Raw genomic sequence first — 24,945 nt, forward strand, 5'->3', positions numbered from 1 at the left:
ATAATTCCATATTTGTTTTTTTAAACAGTGTTGGTTCCTATCTGTTTGTGAAGGAGGAGGGTAATTTAGGGGAGCAAGCATCCAAGGAAACCTAATGACTTCCTTCTGTCCCTCCAGATTCATGATCTTGCAGGTCTATCAGTGAAACTCCAGAGTGAGAACCTTCCCACCTCCAAAACAAGTATATCAGAAACAACCACTGTGGGCTTCCCTGGTGGCGCAGTGGTTAAAAATCCAACTGCCAGTGCAGGGGACACGGGTTCGAGCCCTGGTCCAGGAAGATCCCACATGCAGTGGAGCAACTAACCCCATGAGCCACAACTATTGAGTCCATGTGCTGCAACTACTGAAGCCTGCGAGCCTAGAGCCCATGATCCACAGCAAGAGAAGCCACTGCAATGAGAAGCCCCGCACCGCAATGAAGAGTAGCCCCCACTTGCTGCAACTAGAGAAAGCCTGCACGTAGCAACAAAGATCCAACACAGCCAAACATAAATAAATAAAAAATAAATTTATTAAAAAAAAAACAACCACTGTGCCAAATATCAACTACATTCCTTGATGGTAATTAAATTATTTTCATACTTCATTTGATGGAATGGGTAGAATATTAACAATGGTAGTAGCTCTACAGTATTATTTGGAGGGAACAGTGGAGGTTAATACTGTGAACTGGAATTGACCTGGACAGTCTTTGATGGGTAAAAAGAACACTGGATAGAACTAGAACACCTCAGGCTACATATAAAGTCGTACTATATTCCTACCAATCTTTTATTATAAAATTATAGCCAAAGCTCAAGTAGAAACAGCTCAAAATAAAATAGGAAAAGCAAAGACAAAGGCCAATATCAAATAGCTGGCTGACAAGCAAAATGGTATTTTAAAAAATGAATAAAAGAGAGAAGGGAAAGAGGACAAGAAAAAAAGTGATTTGCAAATGAGCTAAAGTAAGCCTCCTAAATGAACAAACTCAGAATGGAAGTGAAAACGAAAACCCGATGGAGGAGTGGAGGAGTTCTCTGACCCCAAAACAAGAGAACAAAGGCAGATTAACACCAAACAATTTCAAATCTAATTTAGACTAAAGCTAAAAGTCTGGCAAAAAGATTAAAGACAGGAAATTTTCCATTTTTATTAAAATCCAAATTTACAATAACAGAAAAACAAGGCAGGTAGCCAGTGTTTATTCAAATGGCGTCCCTTAGAAACAAAATGTAATTATGAAAAACAGAGGCCTATTTACAAGAAAGAGCAATGCAAATCTAAGCCAGATCAAATTTAGATGCAAGGCACAGCATGGAAGGAACAGTTCCATTCTTCTTCACCTTCTTCTTTTAAAGGGGCAGCAACTCTTTGTATCTATTTGTAATAGTAATCAACTCAGACTGGGAAATAGCTAAAAACAAACAAACAAAAAACAAAAAAAACCCAAGCATACTCTTCCTTTGGTTCTAAAAAATTTGAGTGACAGACATGTATTCTTGACAGCATGGACCTAATTCATCAAGTAAGCACAATAATTAACAGATGTGAAAAGATCTCCAAGATACATTAAGGTAAAATAAAATAGCAAGGTGTAGAACAAGAAGTATAACATGCTAACTTCTGTGTATAATAATAGGAGAAAAAATAAAAATACGTATTTTTATTTGTTTATATTTTTATAAATCCTGCAAGAATGCACAAGAAGCTAATAAAAGTGATTCCTAGTGGGGTGGGGAAGGAAGGGCAGATGGAGGAGAGGACTGAGATGAACATTTTCACTGTATACATTTTTTTGTGGCATCATTTTTTAACTATGTGATTCTATCACCTATTCAAATTTTAATCCAAAAAAAAGAGAAAACTAATTTGACTTAAGTGTATATTTTTATTTCTAAATTGCTTACGCTCTTGTCTTTATGTTTTTTGTTTTTTTTTTTCTGTGGTATGCGGGCCTCTCCCGTTGCGGAGCACAGGCTCTGGATGCGCAAGCTCAGCGGCCATGGCTCACGGGCCCAGCCGCTCCGCGGAATCTGGGATCGTCCCGGACCAGGGCTCGAACCCGTGTTCCCTGCATTGGCAGGTGGATTCTTAACCACTACACCACCAGGGAAACCCTGGCAGGTGGATTCTTAACCACTGTGCCACCGGAGAAGTCGGAAGCCTCCCCGCTTCTGGTTAGGCTTTAGTCCATCAAAATACTACAGTGTGATTTTTCCCATCAGTCCTTAGTTAAAAAGCTGGCCACTTGCCTAGAGAATAAGGTTAGCACTCCTTAGCCTGAGATCAGAGCTCTAAACAATCTAGCCCCTCTCCACCTTATCTCCAACTGCTCGCATTCATGATTTCTTCATTTTAACCTTTCCAGTCTGTTACATTAGACATTCCTGAATTGGCCTGCATGTAGTGCTTTCAGCTATATCCTCCTCACCTCTCTTTCCTATAAAGCCTAACTTGAGTCCTACCAATCCTTTACCCATTCCCCATCCTCTGTAGCACGTTATCATTGGCACTTAGCATGTACTACTTTTCACACATTATTGTATTCCTCTTTCAAAAACAATTTTTCTAAACAATGACAATATAACACACAAAAAGACTAAAATAGGCATAGAGGGTACCACTAATTCAACCTTGTTTTTCCTTTTTTATGCATATATCCTGTCCCCTGTCTAGACTGAAAGCACTTTGTCTTATTACCAATTTATATTATGGTTTTTAAGACAATGTTCTATACAAAATACATGATTAGTAACATTTGTTTTTTTGGGGTTTTTTTTGTTTTTTGTTTTTTTTTCGGTACGCGGGCCTCTCACAGTTGTGGCCTCTCCCGTTGCGAAGCACAGGCTCCGGACGCGCAGGCTCAGCGGCCATGGCTCACGGGCGCAGCTGCTCCTCGGCATGTGGAATCTTCCCGGACCGGGGCAAGAACCAGTGTCCCCTGCATCGGCAGGCGAACTCTCAACCACTGCGCCACCAGGAAAGCCCAGTAACATTATTTTTTTTTTAATAAATTTACTTATTTATTTTTGGCTGTGTTGGGTCTTTGTTGCTGTGCGCGGGTTTTCTCTAGTTGTGGCGAGCGGAGGCTACTTTTCGTTGCGGTGCGCAGGCTTCTCATTGTGGTGGCTTTTCTTGCTGCAGAGCACGGGCTCTAGGTGCATAGGCTTCAGTAACTGTGGCACGTGAGCTCAGTAGTTGTGGCTCGGGGGCTCTGGCGCACAAACTCAGTAGTTGTGGCACATGGACTTAGTTGCTCTGCAGCATGTGAGATCTTCTGGGACCAGGGCTTGAACCTGTGTCCCCTGCATTAGCAGGCAGATTCTTAACCACTGTGCCACCAGGGAAGTCCTAGTAACATTACTGATGTAGGTAAAATGACCATGATAGGGTCAGGGAAGAGAACATGACTTGATGGGGTAAGTGTGTTTTGACACATATGATGAGGCTCAAGAAACTGAACCCATTTTTTCGGCATTCTGTAGGCCCCTCTGGAGAGTTTTTTTTTCGAGAACTACCCTTCTGTAGGCGCCCCCCCCACCCCGAGACCTATCTCCCTGACTTTGTGTTTTTATTCTTTTGCACACCTCAATTGATACATTCATTTTGGGCTGGGTTTGTTGGCATTTTGAAACTGAAAATACTTGATAAACCAAATGTGGTGTAGCCATACAAGGGAATATTAGTTGGTTATAAAAAGGAAGGAAGTACTGATACACGTTACAACTTAGATGAACCTTGAAAACATTATGCTAAGTGAAAGAAGCCAGTCACAAAGTCCACATCATTCCATATATGATTCTATTCATATGAAAGCCCAAAATAGTTCACTCTACAGAGCAGAAAGTAGATTAGTGGTTGTTTGGGGCCAGGGAGGGTGGGAGTGGGGGTGGAGTGTACAGTGACAGCTAAAAGGTACAGGTTTCCTTTGGAGGTGATGGAAGTGTTCTAAAATTGACTCTGATGACGATTGATTGTACTTATCTGTGAACATACTAAAAATCTTTGAATTACACACTTTAAATGGGTGAATTTTATTTTATGTGAATTATATCTCAGTAAAGCTGTTTTCTAAAAATATTGAAGACACTGTGTGGTCATGTTTTTCCTCCCCAGCCCATACCCACCTTGAAACTAGAATTCTAGTGAGTTTAGAATTAATAATTATTATCTATAATTAAATGACTAGGGACTTCCTTCGTGGTCCAGTGGTTAAGACTCCATGCTCCCAACGCAGGGGGCCCGGTTCGCTACCTGGTCAGGGAACTAGATCCTGCATGCCGTAACTAGAGATCCCACACATCGTAACTAAATATCCCGTGTGCCGCAACTAAGACTCAGAGCAGACAAATAAATATTTTTTTAAAAATGACTATTACTTGCCTGTAGCTACTTTCCTTGTCATAGCTTACTTTGTACTATAAAGAATATACAATTTTGTTTTCTGTCACCATGGGGGTATATTTAATGCCCTAACATGAATATAGTAATATATACTTACATAAAGTAGGTGAGTCCTAATTTTTGTGCTTAGATCTAAGGAATTAGACTCTTGAATTAGGACATCAAATGCATAATCTTCTTCATTAATCTAGTATTCTATTATGAAATACAAGATACCTTCTAAATCTAAAAAGGTAGAAATGCCCTTAAATATTCCACTCAAGTCTCTCTGGGACGTATTTTTCAGATGACACCATTCTGATTCCTGATCCATCTCACCAAGAAGCAGATCCAGGGTAAGAAAGCCCAGCACCAAATGCAGCCCTCCTCTAACCCCCAAGTACCCATCTGCTATGTCTCCATGTCTTCTGTTCTAGTCACACCTGTTGTGACAATGACCCACAAACATTGTGAGCGCTTCGGCTCACCCTGATGTGAAATCCTTCCTCCCTTTCATCCTTGAAGACTAAGCTCAAAGTTAAACAACCTTTCTCTCAATAACCAGTCTCAAAGTCCAGTGCATACTTATAATCAGTTCATCCTTTGGACTCGCATAACATGTGACTTGTACCTATTTTATACTGCCTTATATGAACAATTAATAGCTTTACAAATGTGTATCTGTTAAGACTGTAGGGCCCTTGAGAGGGAAAGACCATTTTTATATTCTCAATTTAACATTTTATTAGGCTAAGAGTGTTATAGAGAAATATTCAATAACTTGATTAAAAAGAAATGTAACTGTGAATCACTATATTGTACATCTATAACATAGAATATTGTACATCAACTATATTGCAATTAAAAAATAAATTAAAAAAATGTCTATAAGCATCTCATGAGATGAACAAGTTACTGTGATGTGTATGTATCTAAAGGATGCACAGTCCTTCCCTCTACACCAGCTCTCTCAGAGACAAATGACAGACGCTAGCAGATTGCCAGGTAGGGTTTTAGAGGTGGATGAAGGTACAGAGAACGGATGAAAAGAAGAGTAGTTACAGGGCCACTTCAGGGTACCTTTTCTTTGTGCTGGGCTCAGCTAGGTAGGTCAGGTAGCAAACAAAGGATGATTTGAAAGTTTTCCTGCCAAAATGCCTCTTCCATGTTTCGGGTTTTTTTTATGTGGTACGCGGGCCTCTCACTGTTGTGGCCTCTCCTGTTGCGGAGCACAGGCTCCGGACGCGCAGGCTCAGCGGGCATGGCTCACGGGCCCAGCCGCTCCGCGGCATGTGGGATCTTCCCGGACTAGGGCACGAACCAGCGTCCCCTACATCGGCAGGCGGATTCTCAACCACTGCGCCACCAGGGAATCCCACCTCTTCCATGTTATTCTACTAACTGAAATGTTACCACTGTTGTAGAGTCATCCAGCTCTACCCGCTGTCGAAAGGCAAACAGGCCTGAGTGGGTGGGGATAGTATGATTTTCAAACGTGCCAGCCAGCTGAATGCAAGTTGATAAGCGCCAGCAGTGCAATGGGCCAACAAAAGGTAATGCCTAGGCTCCTGTCACAGGGAGGTTCTGACCAAGAATGGTGAAAAGGAAAACTAACACCCAGGAAGAAAGCAATAGGAGGCAAGGAAGTGCTCCAAGAGAAGAGGCCAGAGTATGAGTCAACTTCACAGGGGCTGGCAGGACGCTAATCAGCAGTGGAGCTGCCAGCAGCAGAGAAAGGGGTATTTGCCACTGCACTGTCGGAATGGAGTGACAGAATGTATGGGTGTCACGAACTATGGCAGAAGTTAGCGGCGGCGGTGGGGGGGGAACCGAAGGAAACCAACAAGAAATACAATTAGGGCTTACCAAGGATGTGGCAACTGTGGAACATAAGCTGAGATCAGTGAACGAATTCAGAGATTCATGAGAGCTGACAGAGAGAAACAACCAGAAAGCAAAAGGACAGAGGCAAGACTGATCTGAGGGAAGTGGCCATCATGTACAGTCCTTCCTTATCTTCTAACACTGTCTTTCACCTCTTTGCCTTTCCTCCATCCTTTCCTGCATTCACATACCATCTACCTCAATTCTTAGCTGTCTGAGAGGCAGAGAGTCAAACCACAAGACATGTGGTCTCATGATTGGTTTCATGCCAGTCTTGGCCTGTGCCCCACCCTTATCCCAAATTACACAAAAATAAAGAAATTATTTCATCTTTCTCTTTATTCTCAAAATATGATAGTATAAAACTCCAAAAGGAAGAGGCTGTTCCTTGTGTGGTCTCCAGTGCTTTGATGAGCAGAGCTGAGCCCCCAGGAATGTAAGAGGATCATCTCAAAAAGCTAGCAGTAGCTACTAGGCTGAGTTCGACAGCCCCAAGTCAAATCCCTGGATGTGTGGTAGGGCTTGGGCTCTTGAAGAGGAATAGGGGTGGAAATCATTTTGTGATGACAGCTGAGCAGAAGAGCACTCTGTATCAGAAAGGTCTGGTGGGAGAAGCAGGGCAGGTGACACTCCTTTCTGCCACTACCTAAGGGCAGAGGCACGTGACTCCAGCAAGAGGCCAAAGTAGGTAGCAGCTCCTTGGATCCCAGAAAGGAGATGCCAGACCACTCCAGGGCTGGTTAACTGGCATTGCCAGGCAGTGGAATGCTAGCCATAAGAATGGAGACAAATTGCTCCAATTTCTGCGTAACTTGCTTCCCGGCCTCTAGTACTTCCTTGTGATTGGCCTTCTCCTGGCTTTCATAATCCAAGATGACCTTGTTAGTGATGAGGGAGAAGCCAAAGACTCGAAGTCCACAGTGCCTTGCAACTATAACTTCCGGTACTGTGCTCATGCCTGATGTGGAGAAAGAGGGAAACCAACTGTCAGGATCCGCAAATGACTCTTTTCCTCACCGTTTAGCCTCACCTCCATTAATCACCTCGTTGACAATTTAGCATCAAGAAAACATCCAAAGAAACAGCTAAATTCGTGTCAAGCTTAGGCTGTTCTGTACTGCCTAAAAGAGTCGGGCCTTAGAGGGCCTTGCACATCTCTTATAAATAGAAATTTCTATCTGTTTGTGGTCATTCTAAAGTCAGTTCTAATGATGCAATTCTATCTTCCAGCCAAAGGGTACAGAAGGTGGCTATAATGATATTTGTTAAAATAATCAGAAACAGTCATCAAATTATGGACCGCTCATTAGCATTGCAGTGGTTAGAGCCCTTGGTGGTGGGTGGTGAGTTGATGCTACGATGCAAACCTTCCACCACCTTTCAAGTCAGTTTAATTCAATCTTCCCTTAAGTCAGGCCCTCTTTCAGTTTATCATCTAGGTCTATAATCTTTTTCTCTTTTCCATCTTATTTTGCCAGAACCCTCCCTCTTCAAGCCTCCAGCCAAGTTCCCCTCCTCACCAACAGCATCTGCTCCCAGCTTCTGCAGCAGACGACACTCTGCCACAGTCTCAAAGCTGGGGCCTGCCACCATCACATAGGTTCCTTCCCGTAACTCTCTCTGCTCTCCCATTTGTTTCCAGGTACTGTGAGCCTTCTGCCTCATATCCCGGTCGTAGGCATCAGACATGGCAGGGAAACGAACTCCAAACCTAGGGCACAGGTTGGATTATCTCAGATTAATGGAATAGAATAAGCTCTCTCCCAACTCCCAGACAAGTCCTTAGAGCCCACCCATCTATACAAAAAGGAGCAGGATAGCTACCTTTCATCATTGGGCCCTCTGAGAGGGTTCTCACCGCAGAAACCAGGTAGATTGATGTGATCGCGGATCAGCATGATATCTCCAACCTCAAACTCGGGGTTGAGCCCTCCAGCTGCATTGGTGACCACTAGAGTGTCCACACCCAGAAGATGGAAAACCCTCACTGGGAATGTCACCTTAGAAGCAAAAGATAAAAGATCAGAGAGTGTTCTTTAAAATGTCACCAATCCACCCATGCAGATGATACAGCATGATACAGCATAAAAGACGAGATACAGCATGATACAGCATAAAAGACGAGAAAGAAGGGGACCAAAAATCTACTTTGCCTGGGTAGTTAGGTAATAAAATAGGAGAGCTCTCTCCCGCTTCGTCCAGACCCAATCAGGTTTGTGTCCCTGATTTACCTTCCAGAGCGGGTAGCCTTCGTACATGTGGAACCTGCCCTGCATCATCACACAGCCTCTGCCATTCAAGATCCCAAACACCAGTCGGCCAGCATGACCTGGCACTGTACACAAAAAAGAAAGGGAAATGCATGGACAGATGCTTTCATACAACACATATCCACTGAGTACCTACTCTGAGCCAACTCACTGTGCTCAACAGGTGAGGGTATACTTAATCAAAAGAAAACATTATCATCTCCACTCTCAGAAAGTTTAAGTCTGGTGGGGGAGATAGAAACTAATCATAAACTTAGATATAAGTACATCCTGAGATTAGAGCTATGGGGGTGAGGATGTTCAATGTGAACACACATCAGTTTCTTTTTAAAGAAATTTCAAAAGAATGAGAAAGCCATACTGTAAGAGAATAAAAGAATAAAAAATAGAATAAGTGAGTAATAATGAATGCAGTGAGTGTCGTAATTATAGACCTCTTTTCCAAAATTTCCAAAACTCTCAAAATCTGTATCCTTACTACCCTAACTAAACTATATGCTTCCTCCCTCCTGAGAGGGAGCTCATGGTATATTCTAGCTTCCTAAGGAGGCTAGGAACAAGGAAAGGGGCTGAGGTTGGACCCATACAAGTCTCCTTTGTGACCCACAAAACAATCCTGTGGAAATACGTACCCTGAATGGGGCATGCAGGGGCATGGGAGTGCAAAGATAACTCTCCACACAGACACAGTAACCATTATTACCATTTCTCTCATCTAACATTTCTCCTTTAATGGACATGGCTGACCTATCCCTTAGAGAATGGATGGTCTGGGAGAGGGACCAAAACAAAGAGGGAGAGTTGAGGGATACTCAGAGATTGAGGAGCTTATAAAAAAATTACAGGGCTTCCCTGGTGGCGCAGTGGTTAAGAATCCGCCTGCCAATGCAGGGGACATGGGTTCAAGCCCTGGTCCGGGAAGATCCCACATGCCACGGAGCAGCTAAGCCCATGAGCCACAACTACTGAGCCTGCACTCTAGAGCCCGCCAGCCACAACTACTGAGTCTGCGCTCTAGAGCCCGCGAGCCACAACTACTGAGCCCACGCGCCACAACTACTGAAGCCCGTGCGCCTAGAGCCCGTGCTCCGCAACAAGAGAAGTCACCGCAATGAGAAGCCGGCACACTGCCGCGAAGCCCACACGCAGCAACAAAGACCTGACACAGCCAATAAATAAATAAGTAAAATAAATTTATTTTTAAAAAAATTGCCAGTAGTAGAGCAGAGGTGACACAGTTAGGGAAACCCAAATAAAGTATAAAAAGTAAATTGATAAAGTTTTAAAAAATTAATCCACTTAGTTAGTGCAGTGCCCTTCTCACTGCAGGTAGGAGTGGCAGGTGGAGCCAGAGTCACTACTATCTCTCTTAGAAAACTTTGCACTCCCTTCTCTCACTTTTTAATATTTCCTTCTCCAACCCCATCCCCACCTCCCTGCTCTGGTCTCCCAGTCTTGCTCCAAAGGGCATGAAAAATATCTGTTAAAACTTAACTCTCCAGGGAAAGAGGAAGGAAAGTAGAATCTGAAAAATTAATAAATAAACCAACAGAAGTTAGTTATCTGAGAAATTAATAAGTAAACCAAATAAACTACTCTTGTCCTTTACTTGGTCCTATTTCACCTGGCCCTTCTCTAAGCCTCATCCACAGCATGCGGAACGTCCCCGACCAGGGACTGAACCCACGCCGTTGCAGTGGAAGTGTGGAGTCTTAGCCACTGGACCACCACGGAAGCCCAGCCTTAGAGCTTTTGGCTGCTATTAGGATGCTGGGTACACTATCCTCAGAACTCCACTGTGCATAGGGGGCCCTTTCCCCTTCCAAGGGGTCAGTGTGAATCAAGTCCTGTGTATTCATGTATCACCTGGGTATTTGTCTGCAAGAACGTGGCAGTCTGTGTGTTCATTTGTTGCTGTGCACCAGTGTGTGCCTTACCCTAGGACTGGAGTTAGAGCTGGGGAGATTGGGAATGGCAGGAATACATGGGACAGGGAAGGCCTGACTTTGTCTGGGAGCTTACAGGCACTGCTCTTTCCACTTAGGCTACAGACTGAAAGAAATGAGAGAGGTGTATGAGGATATGGTGACCATAGTGTGTATGGGGAAAGAGTGTGCAGGGGAGGTGTTGTAGAGCTTTAGGGAGCTGAGTCATTAAAGCACAGGAAATATGTCATCATACAGTAACATAAACATGCCCTACTAAAACATTTCTACTGGGGGAATTTCCTTCTAAAGTCATTCTGATTCTTGGTGGGTTTTTCCCTCTGTTACAACAGTTGTCTCTAGTCAAATGCTATAGAGGATAGCCAGGGTGTAGAAGCATTGCCCTCCCATCAGAATCCCATCAATATCCCTCAGTCCTATCCCTCCTCCCCCTTGCCAGCACCTGTACTTTTGGGAAAGTTCGGTATTTCACTGTAGTCAAAGATCTGGGCCTGAGTTAATCTGTCACTCAGACCTCCTAACCCAGAACCACAGATCACCGCCACTTGAGGTCGGTGTTTGGTGTGAGACAAAAGCCATTTTGCAGTGTTCTGATAATCTTCATACTTGAATCTAGGAAAAAAAGGAAAACCAAGGTGAGTTTCACTTCCATCCCAAGGGTATCATAAACTAATGACCTTCAGCGTAGAAAGGCTGACTGAGGTACTAAGGTGACAGGGGACAGAGAAGTGGGCCAAGGAGCTAGACAAGCTACTGCACAAAAAAGCAAACCCAGGCCACAACTTTGGTTGTCAACAGCTGGAGCAGAACTGACTGCGTAAGTTTCTCAGCAGCTGCTTGTGAAAACTAGACTCTGGAGCCCACCCCTACAGAATGGGGAGAGACCCCAGAATCGCTATTTCTTACAAAAGTGCCTCAGGTAATTCTGATTCAAAAACCAGGTTTCAGAATTCTGGTCTTGAGGAAGCAGAACTCAACAGGGATTCTAGTCCCAATTTTGTCTTTATTAGGCAAGTAACTTGTGCTTCAAATTCTTTCCTCTAATGTAAAGCAAGGGAATGTAATCGGCCTCACTTATCTAACAGGCTCAGTTTGAAAATGAATTTAAAATTTACTAACAAGCTCCAAAGACCTTTGACTCCATAAATCATGGTTCAGGTCCACAGCACCTGAACCTCTTTTACAACTTTCCCCCCCTGCCCGTGTTTCCTCCCTGCCTTCTCCCATCTTTCCTTCTCTTCATCAAGGTCCAAGGTCCTTTGCCCTTCAGAGACCTACAGGCATACGCTTACGCAGAACCCAGACATCCCCAAGAATCAACTGGGAATTTTTCTCACAATTCCAGTCCAATTCTCTCATACCTAGCTGGAAAAAACAAGGAGAAGGGACGGGGCAGGGGAGGAAACGACGACTGAGGTGTGACAGAGCTGAACACAACTAACCAAGCCTCCAGAGGAAACCTCTTTCTTCAAAAGTGCTGCCTTTACCATACACCGGGCTACCCTCAGGGAAGTAGCTGGGTAAGGGACCGGGTCGGGGCAATAGAAGCGGGGTCATAGAATAATGAAGAGAGAAGCGGTGAGATGGTAAAAGTGAATCAAATAGCATCCCCAAGAGGCGCCAAGGAAATGAAATATGTGTGAAGCCCTGGCTACCCAGCACATCTAGCCACAGCTTACAGGACTTCCTCATTGGCCAGCAGTCTCCCAAGAATGCCCTGAATCCCTGGGCACCCAAAAGCCACTTTGATCCCTACTGCTGGAGACTTGGGCTGGGACTTCAAGGACCAAAGCCGAAATAAGCGTTTTCAAAGGTGAAGCGGGGGGAGGAGGCAGGATCTGTTGCTCAGTTCAGTGAATAAGAATTTCCTTCTCTCCTTGGAGACGACATCCCCAACTTAATTGAAACTCCACCTTGGAGGAAAGAGAGGCGTTGTCGAGGGACGTGAGCAATCTCTCCTCTGAAGGAGGAACTCCAGATATGGGCGCCAAAAGTACCTCGCGGCTTTACCTAGACTCTAGAATGGGAATCTGTGACGAGCACGTGGGTTGAAAAGACCTTCTCTGTATGTGGGTGGGGGAGTACGCTCCCTCTACACTCACATCGCAACGCGTGCGTGCACGCACACACACCGGCTTCTTTGGCGAGTCGTCTACGGTCTACTAACCTGTCCCCTTCCTGCTCTGGTGGCGCCACCCCTGCTCGATTCCCGCGCGCGCCCCTGCCAGCGCTGGCCGCCCCACTGCTCTGCCGCCTTGCCCCTGATACTGGGCTCCGAGCCAGGCCTCTCTGCATCCCCGGGGCGCTCGTTCCCTCTCCTGGCCCCCTCGGGGCCCAGAGTGCTGGGTTTCCAGTTCTCGATGACAGCCATTTCCCCTCCCCAGGGGCCTACGGGGTTCCCTGGGCCTGGTACCCGCCTCACCCGTCGTCCATGGTCCCGCCGACGCCCTCTCGATCAGTTTGCCCTTCTCCGCTCAGACCTACTCCACTGAGCTAAGCTACCGCCAGTCACCGGGTACGATCCACACAGCGCATTGTTTGCAACGCGCTGGCTTATATCCCCAGCTCAGGAGTCCCAGCCAATGGCAGGCGAGTACGCGACCGGCCCCGTCTCCATGGTGACACGCCCCGACTCAATCGCCGGAGGCTAGGGTGTCAACCTAATCTGAGGTCTTCCCAGCTGCAGTACCTTTCTCGATCCTCACCCTACCCACCGCGGGGGAGGGGTAGGAGCATCCAGCATTTCGCCGCTGCACCCATTTTTAACTGCAGGTCCGGATTTTCCGGCACGGAAGCCTATGAGGGAAGAGGGTAGGAGTCGGGAGGAGAGCCCCCGAACCATCTACCTGAAACCCCATTCCTGGTTGTGTCTACAGCAAATCATGAGATATTTGAACAGAGAAAAATTTAAACCTTACGTGGTGCAAATCCAGAATAAAATTAAGTGAGCCTGTGTCTTGAGTTGCTTCCTGGGCAAAGGAAAAAGGGTCGACTCTAGCAATAATGCTGCTCTGGAGGTTACAGGATATGGGAGAACATATAAGGGGTCTAAATCCAGGCCCAGATGAGGAGAAGACAAATTTCTGCGGGTAAGTATCCCGGGATCCTCGCAGGAGGATGCAGCAAATCCCCTTCTCCAGGTGTTTCCAAATTCCCTGTAGATATTAAGCTTTGGGATTTGGGAATGAGAAATAGGAATTTCCAGGAATTTCCCCAGTATTCCCCAAATTATAAGTTATTCATAGAATACTTACTTCCATACATTCTTTACTCATTATTATGGATATCTAAAAAAATTGTTATATAAATAAGAAACAGTAGTATTTACAAAGAATTGTAACTTATAATAAAGTTTTATTGGAAAACACACACACACAATTCCTGGATCCTTGACACAGACAAAGGATGGAGATAGGGTGGGGATGGGATGGGGAAATGCAGACAGACCCTTGATTTACACGATACTCGATCCAAGGAATTCAGATAATTACAGAAGGATTCTTCCCCAAAATGAAAATTCCTGTAACAGAACTACGCAGCATAATGTCTTTGTAAGAATTTAGCTATTTTCTGCCTCCACTTTTATAATTTTAACCAAATTCACATCAAATCACAAATTGTCCTTGCTTAGCTATTGGAATCCTCCACCTATTTCCACCCTCCTGAGCTCTAACCTTTCCTGCTTGCTGTGTTAGCCAACATCATGACCCAAACCACTGTTTCCCAGCCCCGTTTCTATCTCATTCATGTAACAAATACTTATTGAGCATCAACTATGTACCAGAACTGTTCTAGTGTTAGGGACACAAGAGTAATGACAATATATGTAAACACAAAAATAACATATATAAAGAACTGAGCACAGTGCCAAATGAACGGTTTATTCTACTGTCATTATTGGATTATTATTATTATCCTTATTCATCCAGTAATTTTAGCAAAGGTAACAATAGGGTGATCTAAAGGTAAAGTTTCACCTTAGTAATGTGACTCTGTACAATTGAGACACTGAAAGCATGATTTTGAATGACGGGTAAGTTCAGTCATAAGTAAAAATCAGCCCAAGGGTAATATGTATCAATATTTGATTGCTGAAAGTTTTTTGTTTTTTGTTTTTTTTTTTGCTGTACGCAGGCCTCTCACTGCTGTGGCCTCTCCCGTTGCGGAGCACAGGCTCCGGACGCGCAGGCTCAGCAGCCATGGCTCACGGGCCCAGCCGCTCCGCGGCAGGTGGGATCCTCCCAGACCGGGGCACGAACAGGCATCCCCTGCATCGGTAGGCGGACTCCCAACCACTGCGCCACCAGGGAAGCCCTGAAAGTTCCTTTTTAAACACCTCAAATCCAATCAAGTTTACACAAAAAACAAGAGTAGAACATAATTACATCTAAGAAAGCACAAACTTAATCAATTAATTTTTTTTTTTTTTTTGGCCTTGCGGGGAGGCTAGTGGGATCCTAGTTCCCTGACCCTCATCAGTGAAACCACTAAGTCCTAACCACTGGACCACCAGGGAATTCCCTTAATTAATTTTAATGGACTCTGTCTAAGGTAAGTGTAGATGATCTTCAATATATCTACAAAAGGAAAACTGAGGGACAAGGCTCAGTCTTCTGTAGTGTTTCTCCTATGTCATGTAGGGAGGAACATACAGAATATATAAACATTCTGGGCACCAAAGAAATGTACTGCTATATGACAGGCAACGACAGGTTACCAGACTGCACCTTGGCCGGGGTCACATAACCTTCAGAACCACACAATATACTTTATTCTGAATTCAAGGTCAGCAACCAAGCTTCTGAACAATCATTTGGACCCCCAATCTTTTTCATCTCGGATTCACCAATGGCCCTATGAGTTACCCTATGAGGCCTAGCAGGCCTCCTCAGGACACATCTTAGTGGTCTGTCCAACAGAAGGGCCCAGGTTCCAGACTGCATCAAGCCCTTGGGTCCCATCCTACCTCTAACCTTTGTTTGTTTGCATCTCTCATTGCTTTCCTCACAGGATTTTTACTTTTAAAGGGTACAGATTTAGGCGTTCTGTGTGTGTCTGTATATGTGTGTGTGTGTGTGTGTGTGTGTGTGTAAAATACTTAATGATCATAATATATATGAAATGTCTATTAAATGTCTATTATTTCTCTTTAGGCCATCTCAAGCCAAGCGTCCACAGTCCATTTTGATCTCTTTGCAATACCCCAGTCCAGAGGTTCCCAGTTTCTTAATTTATAGCGCACTTAGGAACTCAGAAAATTTTTCACAGCACCCCTAGGTCAAAAGAAATACCTAAGAGTTTTGCTTTTTAGGTAGCTGGTGCCTAACAGCTTAGTAACCATTTGAAAAAAATAATACAGACAAGTTGAAAGAAAAAATATTTTTTGTTTTTTTCTTAAATAGGCACAAATAGTTACTAATGGAATGTGTGTGCCTGTTGGGCACTGCCCAACTTCTCAAACCTTGCAGTCCAGCACTACTACCCACATTTCCTGTTCCGGGCTGATTTCCACACAGTACTTACTTTTTTATCAGACGACCTCCTAAAAGCCAACTTTGCAAAGATATTTTGTCATCAAAGGAATGTAGCAAGTCTTTTTTTATTTTTTATAAATTTATTTATTTATTTTTGGCTGCATTGGGTCTTTGTTGCTGCGCGTGGGCTTTCTCTAGTTGCGGTGAGCTGGGGCTACTCTTCCTTGAGGTGCGTGGGCTTCTCATTGCGGTGGCTTCTCTCGTTGCGGGGCATGGGCTCTAGGTGCTTGGGCTTCAGTGGTTGTGGCACGTGGGCTCAGTAGTTGTGGCGCATAGGCTTTGCTGCTCCACAGCACGTGGGGTCTTCCCAGAGCAGGGCTCCAACCCGTGTCCCCTGCGCCACCAGGGAAGTCCCGATGTAGCACAATCTAATGTTCAAATTGTGAACTACCTTGAGCTAGCAGTTCTCATAGTATACAAAAGATGTCAAATATTGCTGTGTTTCCCTTAAAAAAATTTAAATATCCCACAGTACTCCTGTGAATTTGCCCCTTGGCACAGAGTTTGGGAACTATGGCCCCAGGCACTCCTTGCCACCTCATTCCTGAATCTGTGTAGTGTAAATGAGTGGACTCTAATCAAACTACCTGTGAATGAATTCCATCTCCACCCCTTACCTACCAGCTTGTGATCCAAAGCAAGTAAAAAAAAAAAATCTCATTATGCCTCAGTTTTCTCATCTGTAAAATGGTGATAATAATAGTACTTACTCTTGTTGCAAGGATTATATAAAATGCCAGTTAAATGTTTAGATAGGTGCCTGGAATTATAGTAAGTACACAGTAAATATTGACTATTATTATTTTTCCCCTTTGTCTCTTTTTCTTTTTGATTTCTCTAGACCCACCTAACCATGAATTGGATCAGAACAAAAACTAGAGGTACACCCAGCCCATCAACAGCAACTCTAATCCTGCATTGTTTAAAACAGAAGCCACTAGCCAAATATGGCTATTTCAATTTAATAAAATTAAAAGATAAAATAAAAAGTAAAAATTCAGTTCTTAGTTATACTAACCACATTTAAACTGCTCAAAAGCTACATGTGGCTAGTGGCTACCACATTGCAAAGCACAGAAACATTTCAATCATTACAGAAAGAATAGTGCACAATACTATTCTTACCTTTTCTAGTCACTGCTCCCCAGTCTCCACATTTTACAAAGCTGGAACTATGTTTTATTCTGTACTTGTAGGGTTCCTGTAGTCAGGAACCAAACAATTATCAACTTTAGGGTGATTATAGCTCATTACTGCCTTATTATCATTTTTCTATCTTCTTCTCACCCCTCTTTGAAGTTCTGAGGTACTTCCATGTCCAGGCACACATGCAGTAACACACCCATCTTCCATGCTCAATATCAAGGAAACTGAAGAATGGAAGTGGTAGTTTCTAAGTCACTAAGTATTGGCTTATGGAGTGGGACGATATCTCGAGATAGTGACTCCCAATGGCAACTTTTATAGAAGGAGGCTCAGCCTCTTAGGACTTTTTAGGCAGGAAACCTATTTTATTCCTGCCCTCTCAACTGAAATTTCTCATTCTCTCTAGACCACAAGATAGTTGTTCTCCTATTTAAATACCTACCCCACCATCACCAAGAATCTTTGACCTTTCATTTTCTCCAGTTCCTGAAACTAAAATGTTATTTTAGTTTAGTTCCTCCCGCCCCCCCCACTCCCCCCACCTCCCCATAAAAGGATCACTTTCATTTCTCTTCTCTGTGTGAGATCCCTATTTGTGCCTCATTCAGTGCAGGAACAGAGTGAAGATAAAAAGACTGACCTAACAGATCAATCCCCAGATAGAGAAGCTGACTACACCCTAAAGGAAGGGGCAAAGCACTGGGGCATGGAAAGGACATAAAACAGAAGGCAACAAAGGTGTAGAGTGATAAAGAGAAATAACCCCTTAAAACTAGACCACACCCTACCCCACTCCATCCAACTGCCCATACTACACCTCATCTTGGTTAATTCACTCTGCACATTACCAAAAACATTCTTTGCCCTGGAAATGGAGTAAGGGACCGTGTTGGTTTCACACAGGTGGCAAACTACCACCTCAGGAAAGGGTAAAGAAGAAATAGGGTAAGTGGAAAGAGAAATCAAATTGGGACCCTGGGTGGCAGAAGTGCAGCAGTTGCCTCCAGCCCCATTCTCTGCCATCTACACCGTGTAATAGTTACCACTTGGTTGGAAGCCTGAAGAAAAAAACCTTCCAAATCTTTGCAGTGTCTTTCTTTATATCCTCCTGTTATGGACTCTTAGGGACTATCTTAAAACTCATATGTTGAAGCCCTAATCCCTTAACCCCAAAGTGACTATGTTTGGAGATAGGGTCTTTAAAGAGATAATTAGATTAAATGAGGTCACAAGGGGCCCTAATTCCTTATAAGAAGAGGAAGAGGGCTTCCCTGGTGGCGCAGTGGTTGAGAGTCTGCCTGCCGATGCAGGGGACATGGGTTCGTGCCCCAGTCCAGGGAAGATCCCACATGCCGTGGAGCGTCTGGGCCCGTGAGCCATGGCTGCTAAGTCTGTGCGTCCGGAGCCTGTGCTCCGCAACGGGAGAGGCCACAACAGTGAGAGGCCCGCGTACCACACAAAAAAAAAAAAGAAGAGGAAGAGACAGCAGGGATGTGTGCTCAGAGGGAAAAGGCCCTGTGAGGACACAGTGGAGAAGGTGGCTATCTGCAAACCAAAGGCAGAGGCCTGCTGACACCTTGATCTTGGGCTTCAAGGCTCCAGAACTGTGAGAAAATAAATTTCTATTGTTTAAGCCACCCAGTCTGTGATATTTTATTATGATAGTCCTAGCAAACAAATATACCTCCATAGCCTGATTTTTCTCAGTCTATGTGAGAAGCCCCCATCCCATAAGTAAGATACCCGGTACCAGGGGTAACATTGAAGTTATTTACCTGTATAGTACAGGAGCCAACCAATCAGAACAAATGCCAGCCATAAACTGATACCAGCCACACTGGAGTGTCCCAGCTGAATATCCACCCTGCTTGGGACTACAGCTGACAGTATTGCTCAGTACACAAAGTTCCCTCAAGATAGGGCTTAAGGTAATTAATTAATTAGTTTAATAGTCATTTATCAAGCAACTTCTATGTGCCAGGTATTAAGCATCAAAAGGCCTCCATCTCAGATACCATGCATTCTGCCACCTCTGCACTTCTGTCTTTTCTATATGCCTAGTAGATGATGTGAGTGCAAAAGCATTAAATCATAAGTCAGGGACTTTCCTGGTGGTCCAGTGGTTAAGAGTCCACGCTCCCAATGCAGGGAGCACAGGTTCAATCCCTGGTTGGGGAACTAAGATCCCACATGCTGCACAATGCGGCCAAAAAAAAAAAGAACCATAAGTCAGAAGACCTCGACTTTTCTGGACTTTTTTTTTTTTTAATTTGGTTATTACTTGGTACAGTGAGGGGAAAGCACAAGCCATGAAAAACTGAAGTGTTGTCAGTTAACAGGGTGCTAGAAAGAACTTATTATAGAAATGGGCTTGTGTTAAGAGATTTTGAAAGGGTTTAAGGAAATGGGATTTTGCTCTGGATTGAATGCTGTCAGGAAGTAGAGTAATTCTATGATTGGGTATCTAATACATTTTGTCTAGAAGGATAGAAGACCAGATAAGAGGCCAAGCTCTAATACGTAAAAAAGTAGCAGTCAGGGCTTCCCTGGTGGTGCAGTGGTTGAGAGTCTGCCTGCCGATGCAGGGGACACGGGTTCATGCCCCGGTCCGGGAAAATCTCACATGCTGCGGTGCAGCCAGGCCCGTGAGCCATGGCCGCTGAACCTGCGCGTCCGGAGCCTGTGCTCCGCAACGGGAGAGGCCACAACAGTGAGAGGCCCGCGTACCAAACGAAAAAAAAAAAATGAAGTAGCAGTTATTCATATTAGCTGGGGGAGGAGGATATTGGGGATTTTTGTAGCTTGGAGTATGTTCATGTTTTGTTTTGTTTTGTTTTTTAATTAAAAAATTTTTTATTTATTTTATTTTTGGCTCCCTTGGGTCTTCGTTGTTGCGCGGAGTCTTTCTCTAGTCGCGGTGAGCAGAGGCTACTCTTTGTTGTGGTGTGCGGGCTTCCCGCTGCGGTGGCTTCTCTTGTTACGAAGCACGGGCTCTAGGCGCACAGGCTTCAGTAGTTGTGGCACGTGGGCTCGGTAGTTGTGGCACACGGGCTTAGCTGCTCCGCGGCAGGTGGGAATCTTCCCGGACCAGGGATTGAACCCACGTCCCCTGCATTGGCAGGCGGATTCTTAACCACTACGCCACCTGGGAAGTCCTGGCTGTATGTTTAAATGTTTGAGCTGCTTAAGATCTTTTCCAATACTTGTCAGAAAAACCTCCATTAGCAGTCTCCTGGCTGGGGCAAAGCAGAGACAAGTCTAAAGACTGTTATGCCATATAAGGTGACTAAAATCTCTTTGAACTTGATTGGTAACTCAGTCAAAAAACTCTTCTCATACATATATGTTTATAATTGGGGGTCACAAAATTGAGTAAAATGATGAGACATTCTTGCAGCGATAGAGACAGACTCATACAAAGATGCTTTTATAATTTAACCAGGGATGGTGGGAGAGTGGGATCTGCAAGGCAGCTTCCTGGAGAAGCCGGTCTTGTGTCCTGTTCCAGAAGTGACTTCAGTGAGAAAGCCTGGGGTGAAAATCTTAACGTTTTAATACATTTCCTTCTGGCACATCTTCACCCTCACTTTTTACAGGTATTCCTTTGAGTAGAGTGGCTAACTATTGCCTACCGTTCCTACTCCCGGTGCTTAGAACAGCCCAAACTCCCTGAAGCTTTCACTGCAGCTCATTGAGCCACGCCCCCAGGTTCTGGCTCTAAGTTCGGGCCAATAAAGTTGCGCCCCAAGGATCGCAGGACCAGGGAAGGGAAGCCTCCAGCCAATGAGAGGCCAATTATAACCTCAAAGAGTAGAAAAATCTTTTAGTGATGTTTTTGGACTAATGAGGAGCAATGACTATGCGCCCGCTCTGGGCGTCTGACAGAGGACCGGCGGCTGCCTCAAACACCAGTGAGCTGAAGCAGCCCTGCCCCACCTCCTGGTCTGGAGGTAGCGCGATGGGCCACGCTTCCAATAGCTCGAAGAACTTCTCGTCACGTGCAGTTTTTGCAGGCCCAGCGGCGTCCTGAAAGTCATGTGACAGTTGACGATGGCGCCACTCTCCCCAATGGAAAATAGGAGCTGCCTTCACAGGACCAGAAATTGGTTTGTCTCCGCGAATAATAGCACGACGGGGGCGGGGATAGCCTATCAAGTGCTGTGGGCGAAACGGGGCGGGGCAGGACACTGGTTGCGGGCGAGCTGGCCGCGCGGCGCGCAGGCGCCCTTGGGACCCGGTAGCGGCGGCGGTGGCTGCGGCGACGGCGGCGGCGAAGAGCCGGATCCTTGGCCAAAGCGGGAGGCGGCGGTGGAGGCCATGGCGGCAGATGGAGAGCGATCCCCGCTGCTCTCTGAGCCCATCGACGGTGGCGCCGGCGGCAACGGATTAGTGGGGCCGGGCGGGAGTGGGGCTGGGCCCGGGGGAGGCCTGACCCCCTCCGCACCACCGTACGGAGCCGGTAAACATGCCCCGCCCCAGGGTAAGACGGGGCGGGTCCGAGGTGTTCCCGGGGGTACTCTGAGAGGAGCAGGGGGCGGGACCGGGGGCGGGGGCGGGGCCCAAGCGCCAGGTGCGGAGCTGTTGCACCTGTGACCGGGGGCGGCTTCCTTCCCTCCGCAATCGCGACCGGAGCTTCGGAGCGGAAGGGGGTTCTGAGGAATCTGATCGAAGCACTGATCATAAGATCCCGCTGAGCTTGTCAGAAGGCTTGAGGACCAGCAAGAGTTGCCCTACTCCGTGTAGCTTCAGTGGGGGTGTCAGCAACTGATGCCAGCCCTTCTTTTTACCTTCCTCTCCAGCATTTCCCCCGTTCCCCGAGGGACACCCAGCCGTGTTGCCTGGGGAGGACCCACCCCCCTATTCACCCCTGACCAGCCCGGACAGTGGGAGTGCTCCCATGATCACCTGCAGAGTCTGCCAGTCTCTCATCAACGTGGAAGGCAAGATGCATCAGCATGTAGTCAAATGTGGCGTCTGCAATGAAGCCACTGTGAGTTATACAAATCTGTGAAATGGGTCCTGTTTCCTAGATCCTCTTTCTGATCCCTTGATTCTAGACCCGGACCTTCAGGCGTTAGCCAGCTGCTCTTGATGAAACCCAGGTTTCAGTTCCAGGAGTCTCACACAGCCATTTCCCCAGAAGCCACTCACCAAAGCTAATATTTACCATCCCTCACCTTCATACCTATCTTGGATACTTAAGCTTAGTTTTCATTTGCAAATCTCATGTTATATGCCTTTCATTTCTCTGTCCCGTCTAAGATTTTATCTCTCTGATCTCTCCTCAGAAGGTTTTTGGAGGAATTGGAAGGAATTGGGATTAGAGGTTTGCTTACCGATGTCCCCATTATTCTCTAGCCAATCAAGAATGCACCCCCAGGGAAAAAATATGTTCGATGCCCCTGCAACTGTCTCCTTATCTGCAAAGTGACTTCCCAGCGGATCGCCTGCCCTCGGCCATACTGGTGAGAGGGATAATTTGGGGAAGGGCATTAGTGGGGAAAATCGGAAAGCCGAAAAAGGGTGAATGTTTATCGAGAATGTAAAGGTGAGAGAGACTGGTGTTTATTTAGAAGGAGAAAAAGCTAAGGACTGTTGTGCCTCTAGAATGTTATAGCCATCTTTCTCATCTCTCAATAAAAAGATTGGGAGAAAAGTGGTGTCCTTTAGGAAGATGGAGAGTGTCAGAGACTGGGTGAATTATCCTGAGGTAAAAGGGAAATTAGAGGCCTGAAGTTTAAGCGATGCTCTTCCTCAAGGATTCTCTGCGGTAGGGCTGCGGGGGGTGGGGGCAGAGTATCTTAAATGTACAGAGAAGTAGAGGGACTTAGAGAGCCAGGGAGTGGGGGATGTAAAGGAGGAATAATGTAGGGATCCTTAGGATTGAAAACTTTAAAAACATAGCCTTTTTCTTCTGTACAGCAAAAGAATCATCAACCTGGGGCCTGTGCATCCGGGACCTTTGAGTCCAGAACCACAACCTGTGGGTGTCAGGGTCATCTGTGGACATTGCAAGAATACTTTTCTGGTGAGGAGAGGTATTGGGAAGCCCTGGGGGACGAGGGGTGGGCAGCGGAGAAGTAGTCATGAATATATTTCTGAGTTATGATAATGAATCCTGAAAAGGTCTGTTTTATGAGGACCCATTTCCCAGCCTCCACTGCCCCAGGGCTCTCATTGAAGATGATGCTGCTTCTACTATTTATTGGTTTCTCTTTTCCTTTCTCCGTAGTGGACAGAGTTCACAGACCGAACCTTGGCCCGTTGCCCTCACTGCAGGAAAGTGTGAGTGATTAGAGAGCGGCATCGTTGAGCTGGGTAGTGAATAGAGTAAAAGCTACAGGGCCATTGTAAGTATCCATTTTTGTTTGCCTCCCCACAGGTCATCTATTGGGCGCAGATATCCACGAAAGAGATGTATCTGCTGCTTCTTGCTTGGCTTACTCTTGGCAGTCACTGCCACTGGCCTTGCTGTGAGTAACCTTGATCCAACCCCTTTCATTCTGCAGCCTCGTCTCTGTAGGCTAAGATTGGGGAAATGGCTATCCTAAAAAGAAGTGAAAGAAACTGTTTTTGTTTGTCTTAACGTGTAGATGAACTGAAGTTGAAGGAGACTGATAAACGGTCTTCACTGTTACTATCAGAGTAGAAAACAGCTATCTTCTTTATGCAGAGGATAGAAAAATAGAGCAGTGGTTTAGATTGAGTTGCTATTAGGAAACCTGGCTTGGTTGTCAGACATGAAGAAAAACTGACAGATGTCTGGGATTGTTTATGTTCCTGCCTAGTGGAGGGAGCTAGACAGCTGGGCCTTTTAAAAGGTCCCTGAAGGCGGCTGCATGTGGATAGGGGACAGAGACTGAAGCTTGAGTTCCATGTTACTGTTACTAGGGCTCCTACAAAGTGGTGAGAGATCAACAGTAACCTCATCTTCCTTTTTCTTCTTCATCAGTTTGGCACATGGAAGCATGCACAACGATACGGAGGCATCTATGCAGCCTGGGCATTTGTCATCCTGTTGGCTGTGCTGTGTTTGGGCCGGGCCCTCTATTGGGCCTGTATGAAGGTCAGCCACCCTGTCCAGAACTTCTCCTGAGCCCCACGATGACCCACAGACTGCCTGGCCCCGTCCAGGTGGGGACAGTGACACTATAAAGGGAGTGATGGTAAAAGGCTCCCTGGGCTTCTATAAGGGGAGCCAAGCAGCTGCCTTCCTTTTCCCTGCAGAGAGGTAGGAAGGAACCAGGCCCTCACCTAGGTTTGGAGGAATAAGTAAACCACTGCTGGCCATCTGCTTTCCTCCAGTGGTTGCTGTGTTTAGGGTGAAGTAGGCGGAAAGTTTCCCCTAAACCTGGGTCCTAAAAGACGGTTCTAGCCTTGTCCTTCCTATACGCTCCCTGAGAGCCATTCCTGTCCCTTACACATTCCAGGGCAGGGTGGGGGTGGGTAGCCCTGGGGGTCTCCCTCCCTCTTGTGCACCATTAGGACCTTGCTGCTGCTATTGCACTTCATCAGGGGCTGGCTCTGGTCTCAGCACCCTCAGTCTCCTCTCCCCCATTCCACGTCCTCTGGGGGTGGGGTCAGCCGCTGCTCTGTACAGAACCACAGGAACTGATGTATATATAACTATTTAATGTGGGGTATGGTCCCCTAGTCCTATATTTCCTATAATTCCTCCTTTTCAACCTTACCCCCCAGTTGCAGTATTTAACTGGGCTGAGTAGGGTTGCTCTGTCATGGGGGAAGTTAGGGACTCATCCTGTGCTTGTAAATAAATAAGGTCATGACTCTACTCTT

At 45.7% G+C, this 24,945-nt stretch overlaps 2 protein-coding genes across 5 annotated transcripts; one reads left to right on the forward strand and one right to left on the reverse strand.

The window, feature by feature from the left end:
• Nucleotides 1-6,641: 6,641 nt before the first annotated feature.
• PNP (purine nucleoside phosphorylase) lies at nucleotides 6,642-12,983 on the reverse strand. Its single transcript, XM_082649078.1, has 6 exons — nucleotides 12,891-12,983; nucleotides 10,911-11,080; nucleotides 8,484-8,587; nucleotides 8,077-8,252; nucleotides 7,773-7,963; nucleotides 6,642-7,210 (listed from the first exon to the last, which is right to left on the reverse strand). The coding sequence occupies exons 1-6, from the start codon at nucleotides 12,899-12,901 to the stop codon at nucleotides 6,993-6,995; spliced, it is 870 nt and encodes a 289-aa protein (XP_082505204.1). The 5' UTR covers nucleotides 12,902-12,983; the 3' UTR covers nucleotides 6,642-6,992.
• An 8,411-nt stretch (nucleotides 12,984-21,394) lies between these two features.
• PIP4P1 (phosphatidylinositol-4,5-bisphosphate 4-phosphatase 1) lies at nucleotides 21,395-24,925 on the forward strand. Of its 4 annotated transcripts, none has more exons than XM_082647174.1 (7): nucleotides 21,395-21,628; nucleotides 21,948-22,138; nucleotides 22,507-22,613; nucleotides 23,071-23,176; nucleotides 23,381-23,433; nucleotides 23,531-23,621; nucleotides 24,101-24,925. In XM_082647174.1, the coding sequence occupies exons 1-7, from the start codon at nucleotides 21,466-21,468 to the stop codon at nucleotides 24,242-24,244; spliced, it is 855 nt and encodes a 284-aa protein (XP_082503300.1). In that variant the 5' UTR covers nucleotides 21,395-21,465; the 3' UTR covers nucleotides 24,245-24,925. The 4 variants fall into 4 exon arrangements, with proteins under 4 accessions (XP_082503300.1, XP_082503301.1, XP_082503302.1 ...); XM_082647175.1 differs by having other exon boundaries at nucleotides 21,395-21,607; XM_082647176.1 differs by lacking the exon at nucleotides 23,071-23,176.
• Nucleotides 24,926-24,945: the final 20 nt, after the last annotated feature.

The sequence above is a fragment of the Grampus griseus genome (genome assembly GCF_964374135.1).
Source record: "Grampus griseus genome assembly, chromosome: 2".
NCBI lineage: Eukaryota > Metazoa > Chordata > Mammalia > Artiodactyla > Delphinidae > Grampus > Grampus griseus.